Below are 24,355 nucleotides of genomic sequence, written 5' to 3'. Positions count from 1 at the left end.
TAATACACAAACGAGAAAGATAAACCATCCTTTTCCAAGAGTTGCCTGCCATTTCAATCATACTTCCAGACGGTACAAATTCCTCCTCTTTGTCTGAAAAACATTAACTCAATTAGCTTGTAAGCTCGTAACGGGTTTAAAGGAGTTGGCTGAATTTGTTTTGGGCTCTGACACCTTGCCCTCGGCAAATTGAAGTCATTTGGCCTGTAGGGGAAGTGTTGTTTTGTTGAATTGGCGTCACTTAGACCTCAGCAGGCAACAAAAGAATCTGAAGGCAGTGAAACAACAGGAGGTTAATGACGAGAACGGAACGTAAAATGAAAGTTCCCAAGCAGGTGAGTTAGGTAATGTTAGCAACGTGAGTCAAATCTTGATGAAACTATATCCTCCGATAGCAAGGAGACTTAAGTCCCAAACAAATCTTTTGAGAGTGATCCTCAAAACAGATCTTTGGAGAACGAGATACATCAAAAGCTTCTTGGACTTCAAAGTTGTCAGATGGGAGATTAAATAGTCTGGCAGCAGACTGTAAAATGTGTTAGACACTGGAAACATCTGCAACATTGAGGCAACATAGTGGAGTATTTGCTTTTATACAATAAATTCAGTTTTGTAACTTAGTGTTGGAGTGATGCAGCCAATGTCACTTACGTATGTCACTTGGATAATTTGATAATTCAATTTAGTGTTTTTATTTTCCTGTGTTTTTTTCTATAAATTGAGGGGCCCATGTTTGGTCAACACCCCGTTGTTAACAAAACAGCATGTCAAGGTTTTAAGAGGGGGGAGTTGGTCGCCTTTGCGCACCAGGGAACCTTTGATTTAGTCTTTAATGACTTCACAAAGACTGTCAAAATAAACATTGTAATTGAGATGTTAATGGTGATGCTAAATAGTGTCTCAACACCTCCATGTTTTGTTGAAAAGGTTAATGTTGTGTCAGCCATGTGGTCTTTTTGAAACAGTTTGCTTCAACTACTGTCTCATTTGAACTCAATGCAATGAAAAACAGGAAGAAGGATCTGCAGATATGATCCCATCTTAAACACAAGGTTAAAAAAAAATCCTATATGTCAATGCACGTTAAGAGGCCAGGTGTAGGTCTGTCTAATGGCTGCATTCCAACACGGCAGATGTACTATCTCCTCATGCAGACAATATACCATATTGTTGGTTGTTTAGACTGAACCAAACCTGGTGCAATGCCTTCCAATGTGGGATTTTAGATAGCATTCACTTCCTGACCCATGGACGCTATTGCCTTCCATTTTAAAATCTAATGTTCAGAGTTAATTTGGATTCCTGTATAATTTTGGCAAACAAAAAAGGAAGGTCTAGTTTTAGACAGTCAAGTTTAATATTATTTTTTATTACTCAAAAACTAAAGTGACATACCACATATCTTCACATCGGCATTAAAATCTGGAAAACTCATCATGTTTGTCTACGAATGGAATCAAAGCATTTAAGCCAATATAGAATTGTACTGGGGTGTACTAGGGTGGTGTGGCTCAGTGGTAGAGTAGTCGTCCCTCAACACAGAGGTTGTGGGTTTGATTCTTCGCCCTGATGAACTCGCCTAAGTATCCTTGAGCAAGATACTGAACCCCATGTTGCTCCTGGGGCTGCGTCACCAGTAGGTGAATGGCGAGATAGTGTAGAGCGCCTTGAAAGGTGGAAAAGCGCTATATAAGTGTAACACAACTGTAACAATCAAGCTCCAACTTAATGTTTTACAATATAACTCTGTAACATAGTTAAAAAAAACATTAGTATTTTCATACAAAATTCATATTAAAGATGATAAATAAGTTATAAAAATTAAAAGGTTTAATTTCTTTAACCACCAGTTATGTATGAACTATATACTAAGCCTGTCACAATATGCAATAATTCAATTTATCGCACGATAAATAAAATTAAGGCGGTAATTTTTCCGCTGCGATTTATCGCCTCTCGTGCACGTGCATGCGCACGTGCGGCAGACGTGCTGTTAAAAGTTCGGATTCCTTGTTACCAACTGCGCAAAATGCATCTTCGTTCCAGGTCCGTCAAAAAATAGCGCCGGAGCCAGTCGTTCCCATTATATCCTATTGTTCAACGTATACCGTCCGCGCCAGTGCTCCGGATTGATTGTGGACCATCTCCGGCGTGCCGGTGTTGTTGATGTGTGGGCGCTCCCGTCAGGGGTGACATTTCACGCGGGGCGGCTATTTTTCGGCACAACACCGGATATTTCGGTGGCAAATTAAGAGCGCTGTGCTTCAAACTCGTCCTGTTTATGAAAGTCGATTGTCATATGCTGGTGTTGCGCAGTAATTAGCAGATGTGACTTCTGTGGCGTTTGCTAACTTTTTCAATGCGCGCACACACTAGATATCATGAAATAGCAAACTAGATGTGCTATGTCCCATGCCTTTGTATACGTGAGCCCAGAGTGATTATGGGACACGTAGTCCATATAGTACATTGATGAATTATAAACCGCCATGACTGAATGGAAGGCCAAATCAATTCATACCAGTGACTATAGATAATGCTGCAAATAATGTTAATTCAGTACGTGACACAGATGGATTTGGAACACAAATAGGATGTCTTGCTCATGTAGTAAACCTAGCTGCTAAGAGAGCTGTAGCAATCAACAGTGTGGCCCGCCTCACTTTACAAATAGTATGTTCTCAGCACTTTTATACTAAATTTCTTCAGATCAGTAAGAAGTAAGCCCATAGATATTATGCATTAAATGCATGTTTAAATGATGGCGATTTAATTTTTGCTCGTTAGCAAGACAAAGAAAGACAAAAAAATTCAGTTTTTTTTTTTTTCCAGAGCATTAAATGTATTGAATCAGATCGAAAATCGTGTCCCCCGTATCGAAAATCGTACCGAACAGTGACTTAACTGTATCGTTGCATCCCTATGGAACACCATTGCAGAAGCTATGAGGGGAAAAGTTTTCATTTCCCTAAATGCTTAAGTTATTAACTGCGATTGTTTTTTTTTTTTTTGAAAAACACATTTTATTTATTCTGTGTTCTATTTTTTTTAGTTGTGATTTCTTATCGCGTTTAATTGGGTGTACTTGATCTATTAATATATACTGTATTCTCACTGTGTTATTGTAAATTGGTTTTAAAAAAAAAATTGGGGGGCGCAATAATATCGCATATCGCAATAATTTATGAGATAAATTATTGCACACTAAAATTTGTTATCGCAACAGGCCTACTATATACCGTAATTTTCGGACTATAATTCGCAACTTTTTTCCTTCATTTTGATACCTGTGGCTTATAGTCCAGTGCGGCTTATTTGTTGATTTATTTGGGTTAATAGGGAACACTTTATTTGGCAGCGGGATCATAAGATTGTCATAAGACCGTTATAATTATGACATGACATTACCAAATGCTTATTTCATTAAGTGTAATCTGGCAAATTATGTCACTAACTCCATTTATGTCTAACTTGGATCTTTTACATCAAGTCAAAAGTGAGATAATTTGCTGGATATGGTATGGATATGGAAATGACATCTGTTATAAGCATTCATTAATGCTCAGGACAGTGTCATGTCATAATTATGATTGTCTAATGACAGTCTTTATAGTGCAACTGTCAAATAAAGTGTTACCAAATACCATAACTAGCAACCAATTAAACAACTGGAACAGTAATAGAAAAACTATTTAGCACAGAACATGAGATTTGATTGTTATCTACATCTGTAGCGCTGCAGTGTATGCTAGGAGGCATGTTGGACAACAGTGTTGACAGAAGGTGGCAGCAGAGGTGTAATGTCTCCCCCAAGGGAGCAGCGATGGCCAAGTGAAGCTTCTTGAAGCAATGAAGCTTTGCAGACAATTAGTTAATGGTCGTTCATTTGGTCTTATGACAGTCGTATGATGCCGCTGTCAAATGAAGTGTTACCGGTTTATATCTTTTGGTGTAAGTATCCCATAATACAGTGAGGACAGCTGCGGCCTTTAGTCCAGTGCGGCTTATCTATAAACAGATGCCGTTTTCGTGCCAAATTTGGTGTGTGTGGGATTATTGTCAGGTACGCCTTATAGTGCGAAAATTACAGTACATTTTATAAAATAAAATGGCAAATGTTCACTACATTTTGTTCTCAAAATATAAACTTCAACAGAAATCGTCCACACAGACACACATACAAACAGCTAACCTATAGGCCCAAATTAATAACTCTAAAGCCGGCACAAAAATAAATAATCTTATTTTACGTTGCTGGCCATATTACAAACATGTAATAATTTTACACAACAGTTTTCACTTCAAATATATAGTAAACACATAACTTGTTGGTTAAATAAATGAAACATTTTAATTTTTATAACTTATTTATTATCCTTAATATAACACTTGTTTGAAAATACTGTATTAAAATAAGTATTTTAACTATGTTACAACTTCAATACAAAATACATTTATAATTTTTGCTTTTTTGAAAAGGGCAATCGCCTGTTGTGCTGATGGACTCGCCAACTGTACTTTAAAAAAAAAAAAAAAAAATCATTCATCCAGTTCAGTCACATTTTGTGTCACTTTTGTAAGCCTAAGATGTCCGACGTGACACAACATATCTAACGTGTTATGTGACTCTCATTCATATTAACACATTGGCTGCCATTGATAGCGATAGACGTTCACCTCATTTGATCTGGAAGGGTTTGCAAATTTGTTCAATTGCTTCCAGCCCTTCCAGTTCAAATGGATAGACGTCTCTTTGTGACTAATTCACAGCAGATGGATGAAAAGAGCCAGGTAATTGGATGTCTATGATCATCGATGGCACTGGAAGACTTAACTCATTGGCTCCCATTGACAAGCTTCTATATTATTTAAAAAGATTTTTTTGATAAACTCTCACATCAGAAATATTCACTGCAATGCTGCCACCCTCCCTGTTCAAATCAATGGCGTACCGCACGCAACCCGTCACTTTTGCTCATTAATATTCATGACGCTCGCATTTGTACCTAATGCTAAATGCATGTAAATAGTGTAAGAACGAGATGTTTACTCAGCTAAACTTACCAATTCTGTCCGAAAATGATGTCCCTGGCACAAAATTCACTGGTGAAGATGTGGAAGAACATACAAATGTTCAGTTAAAGTTATGGCCTGAGTGTCGAGGGCTGAAAAAGCCGACCTGATCCGACCGCTTTTTATCGACACCTTTTTCTTGCATGCATTGCCTTACGCCACTGACAATGACATTCTCCTGTTTCAACAATCTCTCCTTTCCCACCATATGCCCTGGCTTTCTTATATATTATATCCTCTGCTTGTCTTACGTCTCTGACCGTTCTTGGGGGTAATTTGCTATTTATCTATTTTTGTGTAGCGATCCCAAATGCTACTCAGTGACAGCCAACGAACACCTTTAATTTTTTCATTAATAACAAATTTTAATTCTATAATTTATTTACACTTCCCCGTTACTAAAGTTGTCTTTTTACAACAGAAAAGGTAACAACAGTTGCAGTCAGATTCTATTACAATTTTTTTCAGGTCATTCATTGTCAGACAGAAGCAGCACGGAAAAATGCCACGCTAAAAAAAAGTAAAAATAGCAAATGGCCTACCTCTTTGTCCTCTGTTGGACCATGGCCCCGAACATAATGTTTACTGCATATGAAGGTGAATGGCTAAACTTGTCTTTTGGACGTCTGCACAAGTTGATCCATTGTTCACATTTTTTCCTCTTTTTTTGGTTTCGGGAAATGAAGAAAATATCCTTCATTCGGCGTAATGTCTAGAGTCGTTTCTGCAAGTTCCATAGCAGCAGTGTTTACTCGGCATGCTCTTTTTTGAAAGATTACAGGCAGAAAACAAGCAGTACTGACATGAGTTTTGTGCGAGGGCGCTTGTATGTTGACCCACTTCCGGTTTACGACGGTGACGTCACGGTTTAAAAATAGCATTCATGAAGTACGCTATTGGATGCCTATCATTGTCCACGGAACTAAAACGTGCTCACTCATACTCAGAACCGCATAGTCAACTCTTAACGTTCTCTTCAACTCCCTTTAATGTAGAACACATGTTGAACGCACAGTCATTCACAAGCAGGCACACAGGCCAGGTTTTTTAATGTTATTTGGAGTCATTATGATACAAATGTTCATTCGTCATCAGTATTTTGCTTTTTTACTATGTTTTCCAGCGCACGAAGAAGTGTGCACGGCAAGCGAAGGCGTGATGTACCGCGTGGGGGACCAGTGGGACAAACGGCATGAAGTTTTGGGTCACATGATGCGATGTACCTGTGTGGGCAATGGGCGAGGAGAATGGAACTGTGTTGCCTATTCCCAGCTTAAAGGTATGCTGTGTGTGTGTGTTGTGATAACAGAAAGCAATACTGATATCAAGTGAGTGACAAGTTGAAAGGTCATGGGTGGAGTATAATGAGCTTCATGTCAAAAGGTTAAAGCTGAGTATGCGCACCTGCGAATTATAGGTTTCTTGTTGCACCTGCACTACACACACACACCAGATGTTCACCAACCTTAAAAGACGTCTCATTTGACCTTTGCTTGTGTCTTTTTTGACAGACGTTCTTTGTCTCTTTCAGACCAGTGTATTGTAGATACCCTGACCTACGAAGTGAACCAGACCTTCACCAAGCAACATGAAGAAGGTTATGCGATGAACTGCACCTGCTACGGACAGGGGCGTGGACGCTGGAAGTGCGATGCTATTGGTGGGTTGAAGTTTTCTTTCAAAAGTTAAAGGAATGAAGAGTCACTGAACTTGAATCCCATGTTGCCTTAAATACAATTTAAATGTTCAAATAAACTAATAATATTTCAGCTAAACTCATTACATGCAACTCTGCTTTGATGTGACTGCCCACAGATCAGTGCCAGGAGCCAGAAACACGAGCGTTCTACCAAATTGGAGAGTCGTGGGACAAAGTCATCCACGGGATCATGTACAAGTGCTATTGCTATGGCAACGGCATTGGAGAGCTCAGCTGCGAGCCCCAGCAGTCCTATCCTGGTAAGATTCCTCATTAGTATAGGGTTGTGACATCTAAGCTCTCCTAGGTAAATTTCTGCTGTTAAAAAACGTGTCTAGCTATGAATCAAATCTGAGGGCCAGTTTACATGGCGAGTCTGCGACACGAAGACGCAATGACTGTTGCGGTGTGGCCTCGCGTTCGTATGGTGTCGGCGAAGACGGAAGGCAAAGACGCAAACCTTGGAATCCTGCCTCCAAAGTGGAAGAATTCGATTGCGGGGGATTGAGGGGGGCTTGCTCCGCATGCATATCAAAAGCTCCCGCTGCGCGGGACCGTGCCAATAACGTCAGCACTCGTACACATTACATTGGGCGTGCGCAGCGGTTCTACTAAACATTAAAAACAGCAAATATGGCGGCACGTCGGCCTTAATTTACTGTTTTTATAATATTTTTAATGTAAATATGTTGAATGTTTCCATTTTTGTGCCTTTTTGAAAAAAAGAAAATGCCATTGCTTGGAGGGGGCAGGCAATCCGGGCAATGTTGTCTTCCTGGCTGAGGAGGTCAAAGTGCATCATTCGCTGTCGCCTTTTGAATCTGCACTGCCCCCAGGGCCTGGCATGAATACTACATCGTTTTCATGCGGAATTGCGACATTGTTCAAATGGAGACAGAACCATATAAATGCAAACATGAAATTTTTCGTCTTCTCGGAGAGTCACCATGTAAACGGCCCCTGAGCTTGATTATCTTTTTGAAGGTCTGATTTATGTTATGGAATACGTACTAACATAGGTAGTGAGAAGTGTCATAAATCACCTTGTAAAGAAGGCCCCTGGCTTTGATGAGTGACAGAATGAGATTGGAGCAGTGTGAGTTCCTCCCTTGCACCCCCACATTTCCTTTGTTCCACCGAGCATGTGGCACTTCCCCTTGCTTGCTACCACAGCTGTACAAAACACTAGTGTGCGTATGCATCACTCATTCAAATTTACCGTTAAGAGATTTAGATCTGGTTTAGCAGTTCTTCTTCAAAAAACAAGTTTAAAAAAAGCTAGAAAAAAAATCTTAAGAAACTTGTTAGAGTACATGCCACTTGAAGTGCTACTTCAAGTGGCATGTACTCTAACAAGTTTCTTAAGCTGGTTAACAAAGGGACAAAAAATGTGGGGCAAATTTCAGTTTTGGCCGACTGTAATGGCAACCAGCTGTAGTGTGTGTGTGCATGTGTGTGTGTGTGTGTGTGGGGGGGGGGTGATACAACATGCTTAGATTTTGAAAGTGAGAGTGACGGCTGGGCTCCAAGTCATAAGTACGACCATAAAAGGCGAAAAAAAAAAGGAAACCCCAAGGGGAATGAATGTTCGGTACACTCAGTTGTGATAAGATCCTTTAAAAGGGGTATTTGCTTGCATTAGTCTTTTACTATAATGGAAGTCACTCTTTAGACAGTTTTTTATGAAGTCCCCATGTTCTCTTCAGTAGTCCATTTAAAATTATTATTATTTTATCTATCTTGTTCAGCTGCTTAGACACAGATAAATGTGTCTAAAGCTTAAACAGATATCATTTGCCTTTGTAGCTGTAAAGGGTTTTAAGAGGACAGAGAGAAAGAAAAAACAGCAAAGATTGACTCAAAAACATGTTTGAATATACTGTATATCAGGCATGAAAATCTCTCACCTTTCGGCGAAATTCGCCGTTTTGAAGTAAAAAAGGGCGACCTACGTGAATTGCGTAGATCCGAGGAGAAATTCTTTTTGGGGGGGGGGGGTCGGGAGGTTTTATTTAATTATTATTATTATCACCATATGATTAACTTAGTACGTAAACTGAGCACTTAAGAACACAGTCAGCAAATCCTTCTAGATGCTTCGCTGATGAGAACCAATCATCGGCCCAAGCTGCGTTCCATTATTCCAAACGCGCGCACTCCTTACGCGTGTACATGGAGTGCTCGGAGAGCCTTCGGTTGCATTGCAAAGCAGCGAAAACAAAAAGCAGGCCTTATCCACATCGGGGCAAACCAGAGCGCAGCATACACACTTGCCTGTATTTGCCAGCAGATTGAATTTGGTGAGTAATGGTTTCAATCGTTTTCACGTTTTGCGATATAAAAAAGTTACTGCCGTTCGTTGCCGCTTGCGTTGAACACTGCCAGAGCTAGCCAAATCTCCCATGAAAAAAAATAGCTCCCGTTAAATTGGCGTCAAGCTTGTGTATTGAGCGGTAATATAAACGAAGAAACACACTGTTGAGTCAAATTAAGCGGCATTCTCTCGGATGGAGGGGGCGCCTCACATCGCTCCCGTCGTCCGCCGGAGACGCGTTATTTTCGGCTTGGATTTGATTTGAATTATGATAAGTTTTAAACATGTTACTGCCCCACCGAATTATTTTTAAACAAGAATAAAGTAGTTAGAAAATGCTTGGCTTTATTAAAAGCTTCATAGTGAGTCTACTCAAACCCTCTCAGGCTTTGGTAAACGGTGATTGGCACATGTGCAAAGTTTTTCTTTTTATATATATTTTTTTATTTGATTGAATAATAAAGACACGAATGTCCTAGCCAAAATGTGGCCCAAACGCAAAACATTACTTAAATGGAAAAATTTGTTTCAATCAAGAAAAATAGTTTTCAAATGCTTTTTTTGTCTCAAATTTATTATTGCAATCAAAAACTTTTTTTTTTTTTTATTGAAGCTACTTTTTGGGATTAAAAGTATATACTGTATTTTGATTGAAGCAACTTTGTTTTTGATAGAAGTAACTTTGTTTTTGAATTGAATAATAAAAACACAAATCTAACTCCATCGTTATTGAGTGAGAAAGAAATTAAGAAAGCTTTAAAACTAAAAGCCACCGGGGAGTCTGTTTTTTTAAATATTTATATTTCATTACATAGACATGCGTCGTAGGGAAGGGAGATTGAGGGATAAAAAAAGGAGTTAGATGAGGCTGCTAAAGGCAGTGGATACCTCATCAGCTGGGTGAATAGCAGACCTGGTAAGAACAAGTTTGCAAGGATAGTCGGGTATTAAATCCAATTATAAACACAATTACAATGTTATTTTTCTATAAGAATTTTATGTCATTGCTTTATTAATCATTAGGTGCTAGAGTTGTTAAGTATGGATAATAATGAAATAATAGTTTTAAGAAAACTGTGCTGTTGGTGGCTCAGTGACCATCTGATGTGGTTTGTTCTCAGATGAACAAGTTGAGGAAGGAAGTTTTGATGCAGAGGTTGAAGGAAGAAAAGAGGCAGACTGACTGAGTCACAGCCAGAAAGTGTTGATGACAGTTCTGATTTCTATTCACTGTTGCCCCCTCCCAATTAAAGTATGTCACAGTCGCAGCCAATTATTATCTAAAGCTGTTTAAAATTTAAGTTATGTTGTTTTAAGGTGTATTAAATACTTGTTCATGTGCCCCTTTTGATCTACGAGCACCCACCCCTCCACCAGTCTCTGCATGGCCCTGCTGAAACACAGTGTGGGTCGACAGAGCTCAATATTTTGTTGGGGTGTACAATACAGTGTACTGGAACATATTTCCTCCACACCCTTCTCACCTTTTTAACCCCTGACCCATTTTCATGCCTGGTATATGTTAACTAGCAGAAAACAAGCTCTATTATTAAAGCAACACTAGCTAACTTTTCCGTTTTAGTCGAATTTACTGACGCCGGTCGACAAAAGCGGTAGTGTTTTACACTAAAGGAAGACTGTGTTTCCCATGAGGACCAGCGCACACCCGCACAGTGTCGTAAAATCATGATCTCCCGGTCGCCTGCAAATGGATTAAACGACATTTCTGTTTCCAGCGGCGTTGTAATGAGTCCAATTGTGGCTAAACAATGGCATATGATGGTTAGCAACTGTGTGGCTTAATGTGGCTAACTCCCCACCCCCACGTGAACTCATCAGCGCCGACAAGTTCGGTTGGGGAGGAGGGGTATCACACTAGCGAGTGATAGCGGGGTTAATGTTTATTCTTGAGTTTTCATTTATCCCTGTTAGCCTCCCTTTGTTTTTCCTCCTTGGACAAAACTTTTTGTCTCTTTTGTTGCTCTGCCATCTTTGCAGAATTTGCGTGAAAGTGTTCGCATCGACTTCAGTCTTTATAATAAAAGGGAGAAGTGACGTACAGTGGGGCAAATAAGTATTTAGTCAACTACTAATTGTGCAAGTTCTCCCACTTGAAAATATTAGAGAGGCCTGGAATTGTCAACATGGGTAAACCTCAACCATGAGAGACAGAATGTGGGGGAAAAAAACAGAAAATCACATTGTTTGATTTTTAAAGAATTTATTTGCAAATCATGGTGGAAAATAAGTATTTGGTCAATACCAAAAGTTCATCTCAATACTTTGTTATGTACCCTTTGTTGGCAATAACGTAGGCCAAATGTTTTCTGTAACTCTTCACAAGCTTTTCACACACAGTTGCCGGTATTTTGGCCCATTCCTCCATGCATCTTCTCTAGAGTAGTGATGTTTTGGGGCTGTCGTTGGGCAACACAGACATAACAAAGTATTGAGATGAACTTTTGGTATTGACCAAATACTTATTTTCCACCATTATTTGCAAATAAATTCTTTAAAAATCAAACAATGTGATTTTCTGTTTTTTTTTTCCACATTGTCTCTCATGGTTGAGATTTACCCATGTTGACAAATTACAGGCCTCTCTACTATTTTCAAGTGGGAGAACTTGCACAATTAGTGGTTGACTAAATACTTATTTGCCCCACTGTATGCCGTAAAGCAGTCAGCACATTTGTAGTTTTTTGTGTGTCAAAGTTAATTAGGGCTGGTGAAAGCAATACAAACCCCCTCAAGATATAAAAAAGGTGTCATTCAACTAGTTCTCAGTCGACATATCATCACAAATGTTATGAAAATATTTTATAAAGGTTGAAAAGTTACCTGGTGTTGCTTTAACTCATTAGCTGCTGGGCTCTCTGGAAGGGCTCTCCCAGTCAAAATGGATTGGAATTACATCGCCGACAATGGAGAAGGCATGTCCATTGCATAGTATAGTGAGAAGGTGATTATGTGATGTGTGTAACAGATGGGATTCAGCGAAATCCGCCCTCCACTCATCGGTGGCCTGTGGCTCTGCAATAGTCTTTAATCGATCCCAGATTGTTTTTGAGGTTTATGTATCTGTGAGCACATCTGGTTAACCGAGGCACTTGCTCGGAAACCTTGATTACAGGTCCGCTCTTTGGAAAAGTGGTTAGTAGCCTCAGTTCTTTTGAGGCGCTACCAGTTTCTATCAACAGCTTACAATAGGTCAAGTCTGCTTTCCACATGGCTGATGTTGTAAAATGACTTGATAGCTTGTTTTCTTTAATTTCCCAAACAGGAAACTTTGTAGTTTTTTCTATTTATTTGCTTTTTTAATCTACCATTTCTACCCCTCTAATGTAAATGTGATGACATATTTGTAATAGACTTTTGAATCGGAACTTCTGTCTGCCACCGATAAAACTACAGTACATCAAGGTATCCCTGGCAATCAGGGAATTTTTTTGTACAGATGTGTGACAGATGTTCACTTGCCGTAGGCAGCATGTGGAAAAACCTCAAGGGGGTGAAAGAGTTTCGTATCAGTGCACTTTGACATACTTATGATGGGTGTGTTCTTTCAATACCCAAAGTATTAAATAATCACTTGCTAAATGGGATTTTTACTTGGCTACAACTATTCTTGGTTGTAATTTAGACCACATAGACAAAAATCAGAATAAGCTCATGGAGTAAATTTCTTCTCCCATATGGCTGCTGAGGTCCAGGTTGGAATCTGACAGTTCTGTGCTAGTTTAGTTTTCTCCTGGAAGAAATTCTTGGCGTTTTTGCAGAGGAGATTCACGTGCTCTTTTGTGTTGAAGTTATTCAATATTTTTAGAGCACAGTATTAACTCATTGGCGCTGCTAGCCCCTCCCAGTTTAAATGGATTTGCCGTCTACTGTTTTCACTGGCACTAAAACATCATTGTTTTCTGGTAATTCATTTTCAACGGCAAAAAAAAAAAAACAATGTCCCCAAATCAACAGGAAATGACCAGATATCAATAGAACGTATACTCCAAATGTCCCCGCTTGCATTGACGCTTATGGAGGGTGATGCCATTGACGTCCATGGACGTCCAAACTTCCCATTCATTTCCAATAGCATTTCATCGTGTTTTTTCATTCTATTGATGCCAATGTAGGTACTTAGATTCCATTGACACCTATGTAAGTTGATACCATTAACGTCCATGGACGTCCAAATTTTCTCCCATTCATTTTCAATGGCAAAAAAAAACAATGTCCCCAAATCAACAGGAAATGACCAAATATCAATAGGACGTGTACCCCAAATGTCCCCGATTGCATTGACGCTTATGGAGGGTGATGCTATTGACGTCCATGGACGTCCAAACATCCCATTCATTTCAAATGGCATTTAATCATGTTTTTTCATTATTGATGCCAATGTACTTGGATTCCATTAACACCTATGTAAGTCGATACCATTGACGTCCATGGACGTCCAATTTTTTTCCATTCATTTTCAATGGCAAAAAAAACAATGTCCCTAAATCAACAGGAAATAACCAGATATCAATAGGACACGCCCCCAAATGACTTGATATGATCAGGCCACGCCCCAAAATGTTCCCAAATGACCTTATATGATCAGGCCACGCCCCTAAATGTTCCCAAATGACCTCATATGATCAGGCCACGCCCCCCAAATGTTCTCAAATGAATGATATGACAAGGCCACGCCCTCCAAATGTTTCCAAATGACCTGTAATGATCAGCCCACGCCCCATAAATGTCCCCAAATCAACAGAAAGTGACCTGATATTGTCGCCGAATTGTCCCCAAACTAACCTGGGCGGGGTTAAGATCTGTATCTCCACACAGCAAAGACCAAAAGTAATTTCTCCTGAAATTGCAGTTTCTAGTTGTTTTATGCTAACCCTCTGAGTTCATGCTACCTTTTTGTTTTTTTATATTGTCTGTTTCTGCAATCTCTTGCACAATAGGTGGTCAGCGTCCTGTCCAGGTGATTATCACAGAATCTGGCAATCAACCCAACTCCCACCCTATTCAATGGAACGCCCCACCTTCTGCCCATATTACCCAATACATCCTCAAATGGAGAGTGGTGAGTTTGAACACACTAGCTTAACTGAATTCCCAATAAATGGGGTTGGTTCCCGTGGTGATGGCGAGACGGTGGTCAAAATGGAAACAATTTTTTTCCTCAGCTCTATATAATGTTTTTCTTTTTTTACAAATTTTAGGCCATTTCTTGGCCAATTGCCTAAAAGATATAAACTTTTTCTGCTTCCCCACACCAAGTTCAATGACAATGGAATTTATTTTATTAAAATAAATTTGGACAGACAGATGTATTCTGATGAATTATAGTATGACGATTTGTGATTATTTCATAGAAAAATAGTAACCATGCTTGGAGGGAGGTGAACATCCCGGGTCATCTTAATTCCTACACCATCTCCGGGCTTAAACCGGGCATTACCTATGAAGGTCAGCTGATTAGCGTGTTACGGTTCGGACGGCAGGAGATCACACGCTTTGACTTCACCACACATTATGGATCATGTGAGTTGAGAGAAGCCAGGTTTACTGATGAGATCTTTTTAAAAACATTGTACACTCATCTGTATGTCCTTGTGATAGTGGCTACATCACAAGGAGAGACCACCCTACCTCCACCTGTGGTGGACACCTCAGAGTCTGTGACAGAAATTACTTCCAGCAGCTTTGTCATCTCTTGGGTCTCAGCTTCCGACACAGTTTCTGGTTTTAGAGTTGAGTATGAACTCAATGAGCAAGGACAGAGCACCGGGGAACCTGTAGTTGTAGGTCAGTACTGCAATTCTCCTCCTATTCAACTGTAAATACATCACAGAAACTTTTAACGACATCTTAAACCAACTTTTGTTTATGTATATTTTGTTCAGACTTGCCGCGTACAGCTACATCAGTAAACATTAATGAGCTTTTACCTGGAAGAAAGTACACAGTTAATGTCTACGAGGTGACAGATGCTGGAGAGGACAACCTCATTCTTTCTACTTCACAAACCACAGGTGCGTGCATGCTTGCAGTGTGTCTTTAAGTATTGCAGTATATAATGAAACACCTGCATTTGTTCCATGTTCCAGCTCCTGATGCCCCCACAGAACATGAAGTGGAGGATATTGGAGAAACTTCGATCGTAATTACCTGGGAGAAACCACTGGCTCCCATCACTGGTATGTCAGTTTTTCACTCACAGACGTATTCAGTCCTCCCACTACACCTACACAATATACTATACTTTTGTCTTTTGTACAGGCTATCGTGTCGTCTACACCCCATCTGTTGAAGGTGAAAGCACTGAGCTGACTCTCCCTGACACGGCAACATCTGTGACACTGAGTGACCTTCGTCCTGGGAAACTGTACAACATTAGCATCTACGCAGTGGAGGACAGTTTAGAGAGCGAGCCTGTTTTTGTACAAGTTAACACTGCTGGAGATCCACTGTCAGGTATGTGTGCAACTATCAAAAATGACATGAAAATCACTAAGGTTTATATCGCAGGTCTTAGTGCAAGAATCCGATTTTTCCGTGTTTTTACGACTCGAGTGAGGCATTCACTTGACGGTCTAAATGGGAAAAGTCGCATAAGCATAATGGACTATTTCAAAACCAATCTAGGTAGGGTTGCCACCTTTCAAGAATAGAAATACGGGACGCCCCCCCTCGTGTCCAAAGCTGTACAGGCAGAAGAAAAAAGGGACATCCCGAAAACTCCTAAAATGCATAGAAGTGTATCTATTCATATATATTCCATATTGGTTCAATACAGAACGCAACATTTAATTCCCAATTACAGATTGTTCCTTAGGTCACTTTTGTGTGTGGTTAAAATATGGGCCACATTTTTCCAGAATGTGGCTGCGGTCCTAACTGTGAAGTCCCCCAAATCAGAATTCATGCAGCAATTACGTCAGCAAAGAGCGATAGCGACAGGGCGCTACGGTAGCGTTGCAACTGTGTATTAGCGTTAGCGCCTAGCTTAAACGCGGCTTTTGGGGAAGGGGCAGGCTTAACAGTCTTTAAAAAAAAATAAAACGAGTTGAGGATAAGCTTGATAATGCTCGGTTTTCTCCCTGCTCCAAATGAACAATATTTCATGATTGCTTACACGGCTGGGAATTGGGGCAAACTGTCCGTATATGTGTGTGTGTCATGTGTAGTGATTTGTTTTGATGCTCCTGCACATGCAGGTCAGTTTACTCAGCGCATCTCGCACTGCGTATTACAAAGGCAATCAGAACGGGCACGCAAACAAAAACAAACAGAAATGCCAAAAAATAGGAATTGTGCATTAATACCTGTGGTATAAACCTAGCCTAAGAAATTCAGAGTGTGGCTCCAACGTGGAGTCGGACTTGTGTACCAAAATTAGGAGCAACAAAGTAGGGCATCTGGTTTTGCATTGGTAACATGACATATCCTCTTATTACAAGCTAGCAAGCCATCAAAATTATTTTGAAGCTGTGAACTTAGCAAAGTGAGATAACTTCTCTTTACACAGCAAAAGTGTCTGCACAAAAGTAATCCCAATCTTTCCATTTGCAAATATGAGAATACTTCCATTTTTGAAGTGATGATTACAATAATTTTCGCACTATAAGGCGCACATGACTATAAGCCTCCACCCACCAAATATGACACGAAAACAACATTTGTTCATAGATAAGCCGGACTGAACTATAAGCAACAGCTGTCCTTACTGTATTATGGGATAGTTACACGAAAAGATATTAACCGGTAACACTTTGACAGCGGCATCATACGATTGTCATAAGACCAAATGAACCACCATGAAGCTTTGTGAACCAATTGGCTGCAAAGCTTCATTGCTTCAAGAAGCTTCATTTGGCCATCACGGCTCTCTTGGGGGAGACAGTCGACCTCTGCTGCTACCTGCTGTCAACACTGTTGTTGTCCAACATGTCTTCTAGCATGCATTGCAGCGCTGCAGATGTAAATAACAATCAAGTGACATACCGTATTTTTCAGACTATAAGTCGCACCTGAATATAAGTCGTACCAGCCATAAAATGCCCAAACGGAGAGGAAAAAAACTTATATAAGTCGCACCGGAGTATAAGTCGCATTTTTGGGGGAAATTTATTTGATAAATTCCAACACATAGAACAGATATGTCATCTTGAAAGCCAATTTAAAATAAAAGTACAGTAGAGAACAACATACTGAATAAGTGTGCAGTATGATAATGTTACATGATGCAAGAACAACGAAATGCGAATGTGTTATGCTAACGTAACATAGCTATTAAGAGTTACAGTATTCAGATAACTATATCATAAAGAACATGCTAACAAGTTTACCAAACCATCAGTGTCATTCCAAAACACCAAAAAACATGTGAAATGATATAATAAAGTGTTAATAATTTCACACATAAGTCGCTTTAGAGTATAAGTCGCACCCCCAGCCAAACTATAAAAAAAAACTGCGATTTATAGTCCGGAAAATACGGTGATTTGCCGGATGACACTTTATGACATCTGTTATAAGCATTCAATAATGCCTATGATAGTTTTAATGTCATAATTATGACGGTCTTATGACGCCACTGTCAAATAAAGTGTTACCTATTAACTCAAATAAATCAACTAATAAGCCACACTGGACTATAAACCGCAGGATTCAAAATGAAGGAAAAAAGTAGCGGCTTATAGTCCGAAAATTATGGTAATTTCCAGCCCCTCCCAATTCGAATGCATTAGATGTCAGTGGCAGCCAAATTTCATGACCTATTTATGTCTGAATTTGGACACCCTCCAGCCACCTTTATTATTTATATTTCCTATACTTAATTCAGTAAATTAAAATAGTTTTCTAACGGAAAGTGATGTCACAGAGTTCACAGCTGGCGCGCTTTTATTCTGATTGACTCCAACTATGTAAAACTTTCCACTCTGCCAGGTCCAACATGTGGTTGGCCCGTTGGAGCAGATGCTTGAACTGCGTTTGTATGGATGTGTTTGCATAACCTGTGTGATAGAATAAAGATGTGGAACCAGGTTGAGAGTGCACTGCCTTGTTTGGAACTAAGCGTTTATCTCAATCTGTTATGACAGATGCACAAATGCCAAGTGGACAAATGGGGGCGTTTTATTTTATTACATTTGCTTATTGTTTAGAGCCATTAACTTAATTAGATTAAAACTTTTGAGCTTGTATTTGCGCAAGCAAGGTTCCAAGAAGATTTTATCAAGGAATGGAAGGATATCGGGTTCATTTTACAACCCCTTTTTGGTCTTGTCTTGTTAAAGAAACAACTTAATACCAGGTGTCTTTTCCCTGTCCACAGAGGAAGTAACCTCCCCAACAGACCTGCAGTTTTACGAGGTGTCAGATAAGAAAATAGTTCTGACCTGGTCTGGGCCAGCCGGCGACGTCTCAGGTTACCGGGTCACTGTGGTCCCAGTGGACGAATCTGGTTCTCCTCAGAGAGAGATGACTCTTCCCGTCAGCCAAAATTCATACGTTGAAGTGACTCACCTCCAGCCTGGAACACAGTATCGCTTTAATATCTACACGATCCACAATGGAGAGGAGAGCATACCGCTTATTGGAGAGCATATCACAAGTGAGTATGGGGGCTGTCTTTGTGCCACAGACGTCCAATCCATTTGAATTGGATTGGTTAAACCCTAACACATGTCTTTTTTTCAGAACCCGATGCCCCAACAGATATCCACTTCTCCAACGTGACAGAGGACAGCGCTGTGATTCTGTGGTATGCTCCTCGAGCCAAAATTACAGGGTACCGGCTCTTTCTCACTGTAGAGGGCTCGAACCCAAAGCAGCTACGACTACCTGCCCGGCTTACTGAGTATACCCTCCTCAACCTGAAGCCGGATACAATGTACACTGCTACACTGCATTCTGAGCAAGACAATACACTAAGTGAAGGAGAGACAGCTGTGTTTACCACAAGTGAGTACTGTGGACGACCCTTTGTTTTTGTGACAGGAACAATAAGCCAAACTTTATTTGTATTTGTAGATCCACCAATGGGTAATGCCCCCCATTTCAGCACTGATGTTACTGACACCTCTATTATTATCTCTTGGACTCCAGTACCCAAAGTCGGATACAAGGTATATGCTTTTATGAGTGACTTAGTTGGGATTTAAGAGTATTTTGATATAGAAGCGTAGTCATGGAACAGTTTATATGTCAGTTATGGCTTGTTTAAATTGAGTGGTTTAAAGATTGAGATTGACGTTTGGAAAAAATATAGGTCGATCTCGGTGATCAGTCATGACATATTTGACCATAAGTATGCGCAAATGCAATCTGATTAGTTTAGCAGATTTAGAAAAGTCCTTCAAAAAAGGTCCAATATTGATCGTTTTCAGATGGTTGATCACATTCCAAATGAGGTCAACTGTAAAGATAAATGCACATAATAAAGAAAACTACAAATATTGTGTACTCTAATACAAAATCATTTTTGTTTTTCGCACAATAGCTTAATGCTAAGATACAATATAAGATGCCATTCAAGCGCTAATGAAAATTACTATTGCTTTGCTATGGATATTCACACACAAACGCCTCGGGCACGTTCATGTGGCGGAAAACACAGACAAGGCTCTTGCACCCCTCTTTAAAGTAAACTGCTGTATTTTAAGCCAAAAGAAGGTTTTGTTTGATAGAGCAATATGTCTATATACTGCCATAGCAGATTAATGGTGCATTAAACCCCCAAACTATTTTTAATTTGTCCGTTTTACCCTGGTGACCCCCGTTTACAGACATCGCGCAACCGCTTTAGTTTCAACCCAGCCATAAAGGGAAGGTAAGTATTTAGATATTTATTATTTGAAATGTCTGTAATTTTTAGCTCAGAATCATGAATGGATGTCTAATATTTAGTTTTTTAAAAAATGACTTAAAAAAATTATTTACTCGCATATTTTAAACTTTTAAACAAATTAATGAAAAAAATAGTGTCTGTAAATAAGTCACGCATATCTACCTCCTAACTATCGCTTAATTGTATTTTTTTTTTGTTACTGTCGCATTTTCCCCAATATTTTAGATGATAAATAATCAATCCAAATAATGAAAAATTGAAAAGAAAAAAAAAAAACGTTTAAAAGGGTAAATATATGATAAAGAAAATCTTGACCACTTCTTGATCTCTGCGAGTTCTGCGTCACGACCCTTGTTATATTACCATGTTTCACCCATAAAATCCCCAAAAGTCTGGCTGTACATGCTACATGGAGTTTTTGGATCGAAAAGAGGTAAGTACGTGATAATATGTCGTTAAAATCATGGCGTCTTTAATTATGCGCTCTCATGCTCTAACCTCCAATTAGGGTTTAGTGGTTTAAAAAACAAAAAAAAAATCTTAACTGCCCTCCTGTTCAAAATGTTTCTTCCCCCAGAAAATTGAAATTTTAAGCTTTCCAATAATGGATCACACATGCATATAGGCCAATTTTTAAAATTTGGCCAAATCGGGGGTCTCAGAGCGGAACTTCAAGTCATCTGAGTGTCTTCCGCCACGGACAAAAATATAACACTTACAGGCACATGGTCTATGTATGTTATATCAACACACGTTGCCAAAAACACGTCTCAGCCATGCTTTCTACTTCTGGCTACAATACTTCAGTTCAATTCTACAATTCTAAAAGCCCCACAATGCCTTCCTTTTAAAATTTGTTGAATGGGTATAGTTAATATATTTTCCCATCTTTATTTCATTCATTGATTTCATTCATTATAAAATGTGTATGTTTGTAATTTCGTGTCTACTGTTTCACATAAAGTAATAATAACCGTGAAAATTGTTCAGTCAGTTTTGCTAATTTTCTGTGAATATTTTCTTCATATGTAAATAAAAAAATGCACTACTACCAGTCACTTATGTTTTTAATGCAGAATGTTTTAAATTACAAATGAAAAAAAAATTGTGATAATAATTGAGCTCAATCATGATCATGTTTTAATCATGATTCTTTTTTGGGCCACATTGCCCAGCCCTAGAGAATCAATGCCTTAGTAACAGGGGAACTACAAACCTCTGAGAACGGTCAGATTGATCCAAATATGTCACACGAAGGATGAGAATGCTCTGCACTTCGTCATCATTCTTGGGAAAACATCAACCTCTAACCTTTGCCTCCTGTATACTAACCCATGTCTGCTGCTCTTCTGTGCCGTGCTGACCACGCGTTCATTTATCTCAGTTGACAGTGCGTCCCAGTCAGGGCGGCGAAGCCCCTCGAGACGTAACCTCGGACTCAGGAAGTATTTACGTATCCGGACTGACTCCCGGAGTGGAATATACCTACAGTGTGCAACCAGTAGTTAACGGCCAAGAGCAAGGAAGCCCCATCACACGTCGTGTCGTCACACGTGAGTGGAAAACACTAAATGTGATACTTTGTTCTTTCTTTACTGTAGCATTTATTGGACTTCTCTTGACTTCAGCTCTTTCACCTCCCACCGAACTCCATTTGGACTCCGATTCGGGCACTGGAGATATTACTGTCCAGTGGAATGGAGCGAGTACACCAGGTACACACAAGTACCCACAAATATTTCGAAAGGAGAAGCTTATGTTTAGGGTTGGATATAATTTGAATTTGAACGGTTCCGATTCCGGTTCCAAATGATTCTCGATTCCGAGGCTTTTAATAGCTAGGCTAAAAAAATTACATAGTTTATATTAGTTTCATAACTTCTCGATTACATTTTAAATTATATGAACTTTCAATTAACTTTGCTATGAATTTCTCACAGGGCTACTTTTAACTTGTATACAAATATCAGTCTTTGAAATTGAATATGATGACGTTTCTTTCCACAGGAGTCCAGTTTCACAAAGATGTTTATTTTTCAAAAGCTCACGGAGAAAACATTTACACATATTCTTATGCCTATGTTTTAGAATGTCTTATGCTGCAGCTCCCACTAATGGGCTAACCTGGTGCAGAGTATGAAACAAACAAACAATAAAACAACTTGTAAAACCCAGTCCAGATTAGCAGCGGGTACAGTATAAAATCAGAAACAATTTTTGTTGAGGAAAATGATCATAGCTGCCTTCTCAGGCAGTAGGCGTGAGCGTTCTGGACAGATAGTGTCTCTCGCAGTGGAGAATGCACGTTCACTGGGTGTAGATGACATTTAAATGCATAAATATGAGAAAGCTAGAGCTGACAGAAAAGGATAAATCTTTATTTCGTTCCACCACCATGCAGCAGGGTCCTCAGACAAAACCGCTGGTGGATGGTGCTCACATCAGAGTAGATAAATAAATGTCACGTATCACTGTAGTAAAAGTATGTGAAAAAAAAACCTTAATGATGCACGTTGATACTACGGAGTATTAAGGCCAAATTAATAAATTTTAAAAAAGGACTACGAGATTAGTCGTGCTATTGCTACGAGAAAAAGTCGCAAATATTACGTAAGGGTAAGCTAGCTGTGAACCGCTACGCACTTTACATACCTGTACCTTAGCTGGGAGCTACGACATAGCAGTAGTATAAATTCTTCTATTGATTATAATTTGATGTAGATGAGCCAAAATAATAAGGCTTTCATTATTTGTAAAAACGATTCTAAAACAAAACATGCTTTTAATACTGTTGATTTTAACGGAGGCGGCAACGCACTGCGTAAAGTACCTAGCTGCTTATATAGCTACATTAGCCCAATGTAATAATACGACTTATTCTCGTACTATTACATCCATCCGTCCGTCCTTTTAGCCATCCATTCATCCATCCATCATCTACCACTTAATCTGGGGTTGGGTCACGGGGGCAGCAGAAGACAGACGTAATTTATTGTTTTACCTACCTAGTTCTGAGTGGTTAGAGGACCGGCGCAGCGTGTCAAATACATGGCACTCAGCTATGCACTACTCGGCACTTGTATTTCATTTAGCCGGAGGTGTTTAATCATATTGGTCGTGCAGTTACCTTTGCATGATATAGCTGTGTTGCGAATGTTGCACTGAGCTGACTGGTCATTTTTCTTTGTGAAGTTGAGCCAAACTTGAGACGAACCGCACAGTGTCTACTATTGAAGTCAAGTTGGAATGCACAAACACACACTTCATTTGGCACAAACACACACTTCATTTGGCTTCTTTTTCGTGTTGTTCAGCAACTATTTTTTTCGGTCGGCGGTCAGGGCATCGAAACTTGGAATCAAAATTGAAAAATTCCAACGGTCCCGGGAGAATCGGAGTGTTAGTCCCGGATTTCATCAATGCTCGATTCCCAACGCTACTTATGTTGTTAAACCACTGTGTCTTTCTCTCAACTACTTCCGCCTGTAGACATCACTGGCTATAGAGTAACCTGTGCTCCCACCAATGGGCAGCAAGGAAACAGCGTGGAGGAGTTTGTGCAGGCTGGAGAAAACTCTTGCACCCTTGAGAACCTCAGTCCTGGAGTGGAGTACAACATCAGTGTTTTTACAGTAAAGCATGACATGGAGAGTCCACCAATATCAACTACCATTACTCCAGGTCAGTTTTGGTTGTGCAGACTATGTCATATGGAAGTCGGAGAAACTACACCAATTGTGACTATTTTAAAAATGTGTTATTTTTGTCATTTTACTTCCCACTGTCAAGCAAAGCTTTTGTAGTATCAAGTTGAAAGTTAATATTTGGCATTAACCTTCAACAATTAATTCTAAACTAACTAGAGTTCCAATAACAACAATGCCAAACAGTAACAAAGCTTTTTCAGACTAATGTTGATTGTGCAGATTGAATGCTTTCAGTGGAGATGCTCCACTGGTAAACGTTTAATGATGTGCGGATATATTGTGCTGAACAAATTTACTAGACCACCACCCAAATGTAAGGTAAATACAGTGGGGAGAACAAGTATTTGATACACTGCCAAGGGGGAAACCCATTGCAAGTATTTGATACACTACCAATGGGAAAACACATTGGCAGTGTATCAAATACTTGTTCTCCCCACTGTAATTATGATAGTATTTCTGTGTGCTGAAATTTTCCTATTCTGAAGATACTTTAAAAGGTGATCTAATAAATTTAAGCACTGTACTGGACTGTCTCAGAAAATTAGAATACACAATATTCTAATTTTCTGAGACAGTCCTGTACATTAATCCACCATTTAAAGCAGGGGTGTCCAAACTTTTTGCAAAGGGGACCAGATTTGGCGTGGTAAAAATGTGGGGGGCCGACCTTGGCTGACGTCCTTTACATAGAACAATATACAGGACTG

General features: G+C 39.5%; 1 protein-coding gene across 1 annotated transcript in view; it reads left to right on the top strand.

Moving 5' to 3' along the window:
* fn1a (fibronectin 1a) overlaps positions 1–24,355 on the top strand; it is a 62,474-nt gene that overhangs the window by 11,830 nt on the left and 26,289 nt on the right. Inside the window, exons 10-24 of the mRNA XM_057852695.1 lie at positions 6,197–6,352; positions 6,605–6,733; positions 6,889–7,032; positions 14,045–14,166; positions 14,459–14,627; positions 14,706–14,891; positions 14,990–15,118; positions 15,194–15,283; positions 15,366–15,560; positions 18,424–18,702; positions 18,789–19,052; positions 19,122–19,216; positions 21,323–21,491; positions 21,567–21,653; positions 23,428–23,619. Of these exons, the coding sequence (XP_057708678.1) occupies positions 6,197–6,352; positions 6,605–6,733; positions 6,889–7,032; positions 14,045–14,166; positions 14,459–14,627; positions 14,706–14,891; positions 14,990–15,118; positions 15,194–15,283; positions 15,366–15,560; positions 18,424–18,702; positions 18,789–19,052; positions 19,122–19,216; positions 21,323–21,491; positions 21,567–21,653; positions 23,428–23,619 (2,406 nt within the window). The remainder of the gene's footprint in view (positions 1–6,196; positions 6,353–6,604; positions 6,734–6,888; positions 7,033–14,044; positions 14,167–14,458; positions 14,628–14,705; positions 14,892–14,989; positions 15,119–15,193; positions 15,284–15,365; positions 15,561–18,423; positions 18,703–18,788; positions 19,053–19,121; positions 19,217–21,322; positions 21,492–21,566; positions 21,654–23,427; positions 23,620–24,355) is intronic.

The sequence above is a fragment of the Corythoichthys intestinalis genome, chromosome 12 (assembly GCF_030265065.1).
Source record: "Corythoichthys intestinalis isolate RoL2023-P3 chromosome 12, ASM3026506v1, whole genome shotgun sequence".
Lineage (NCBI taxonomy): Eukaryota > Metazoa > Chordata > Actinopteri > Syngnathiformes > Syngnathidae > Corythoichthys > Corythoichthys intestinalis.
Note: the sequence above shows the minus strand (reverse complement) of the source record. Positions and strands in the feature narration are given on the sequence as shown.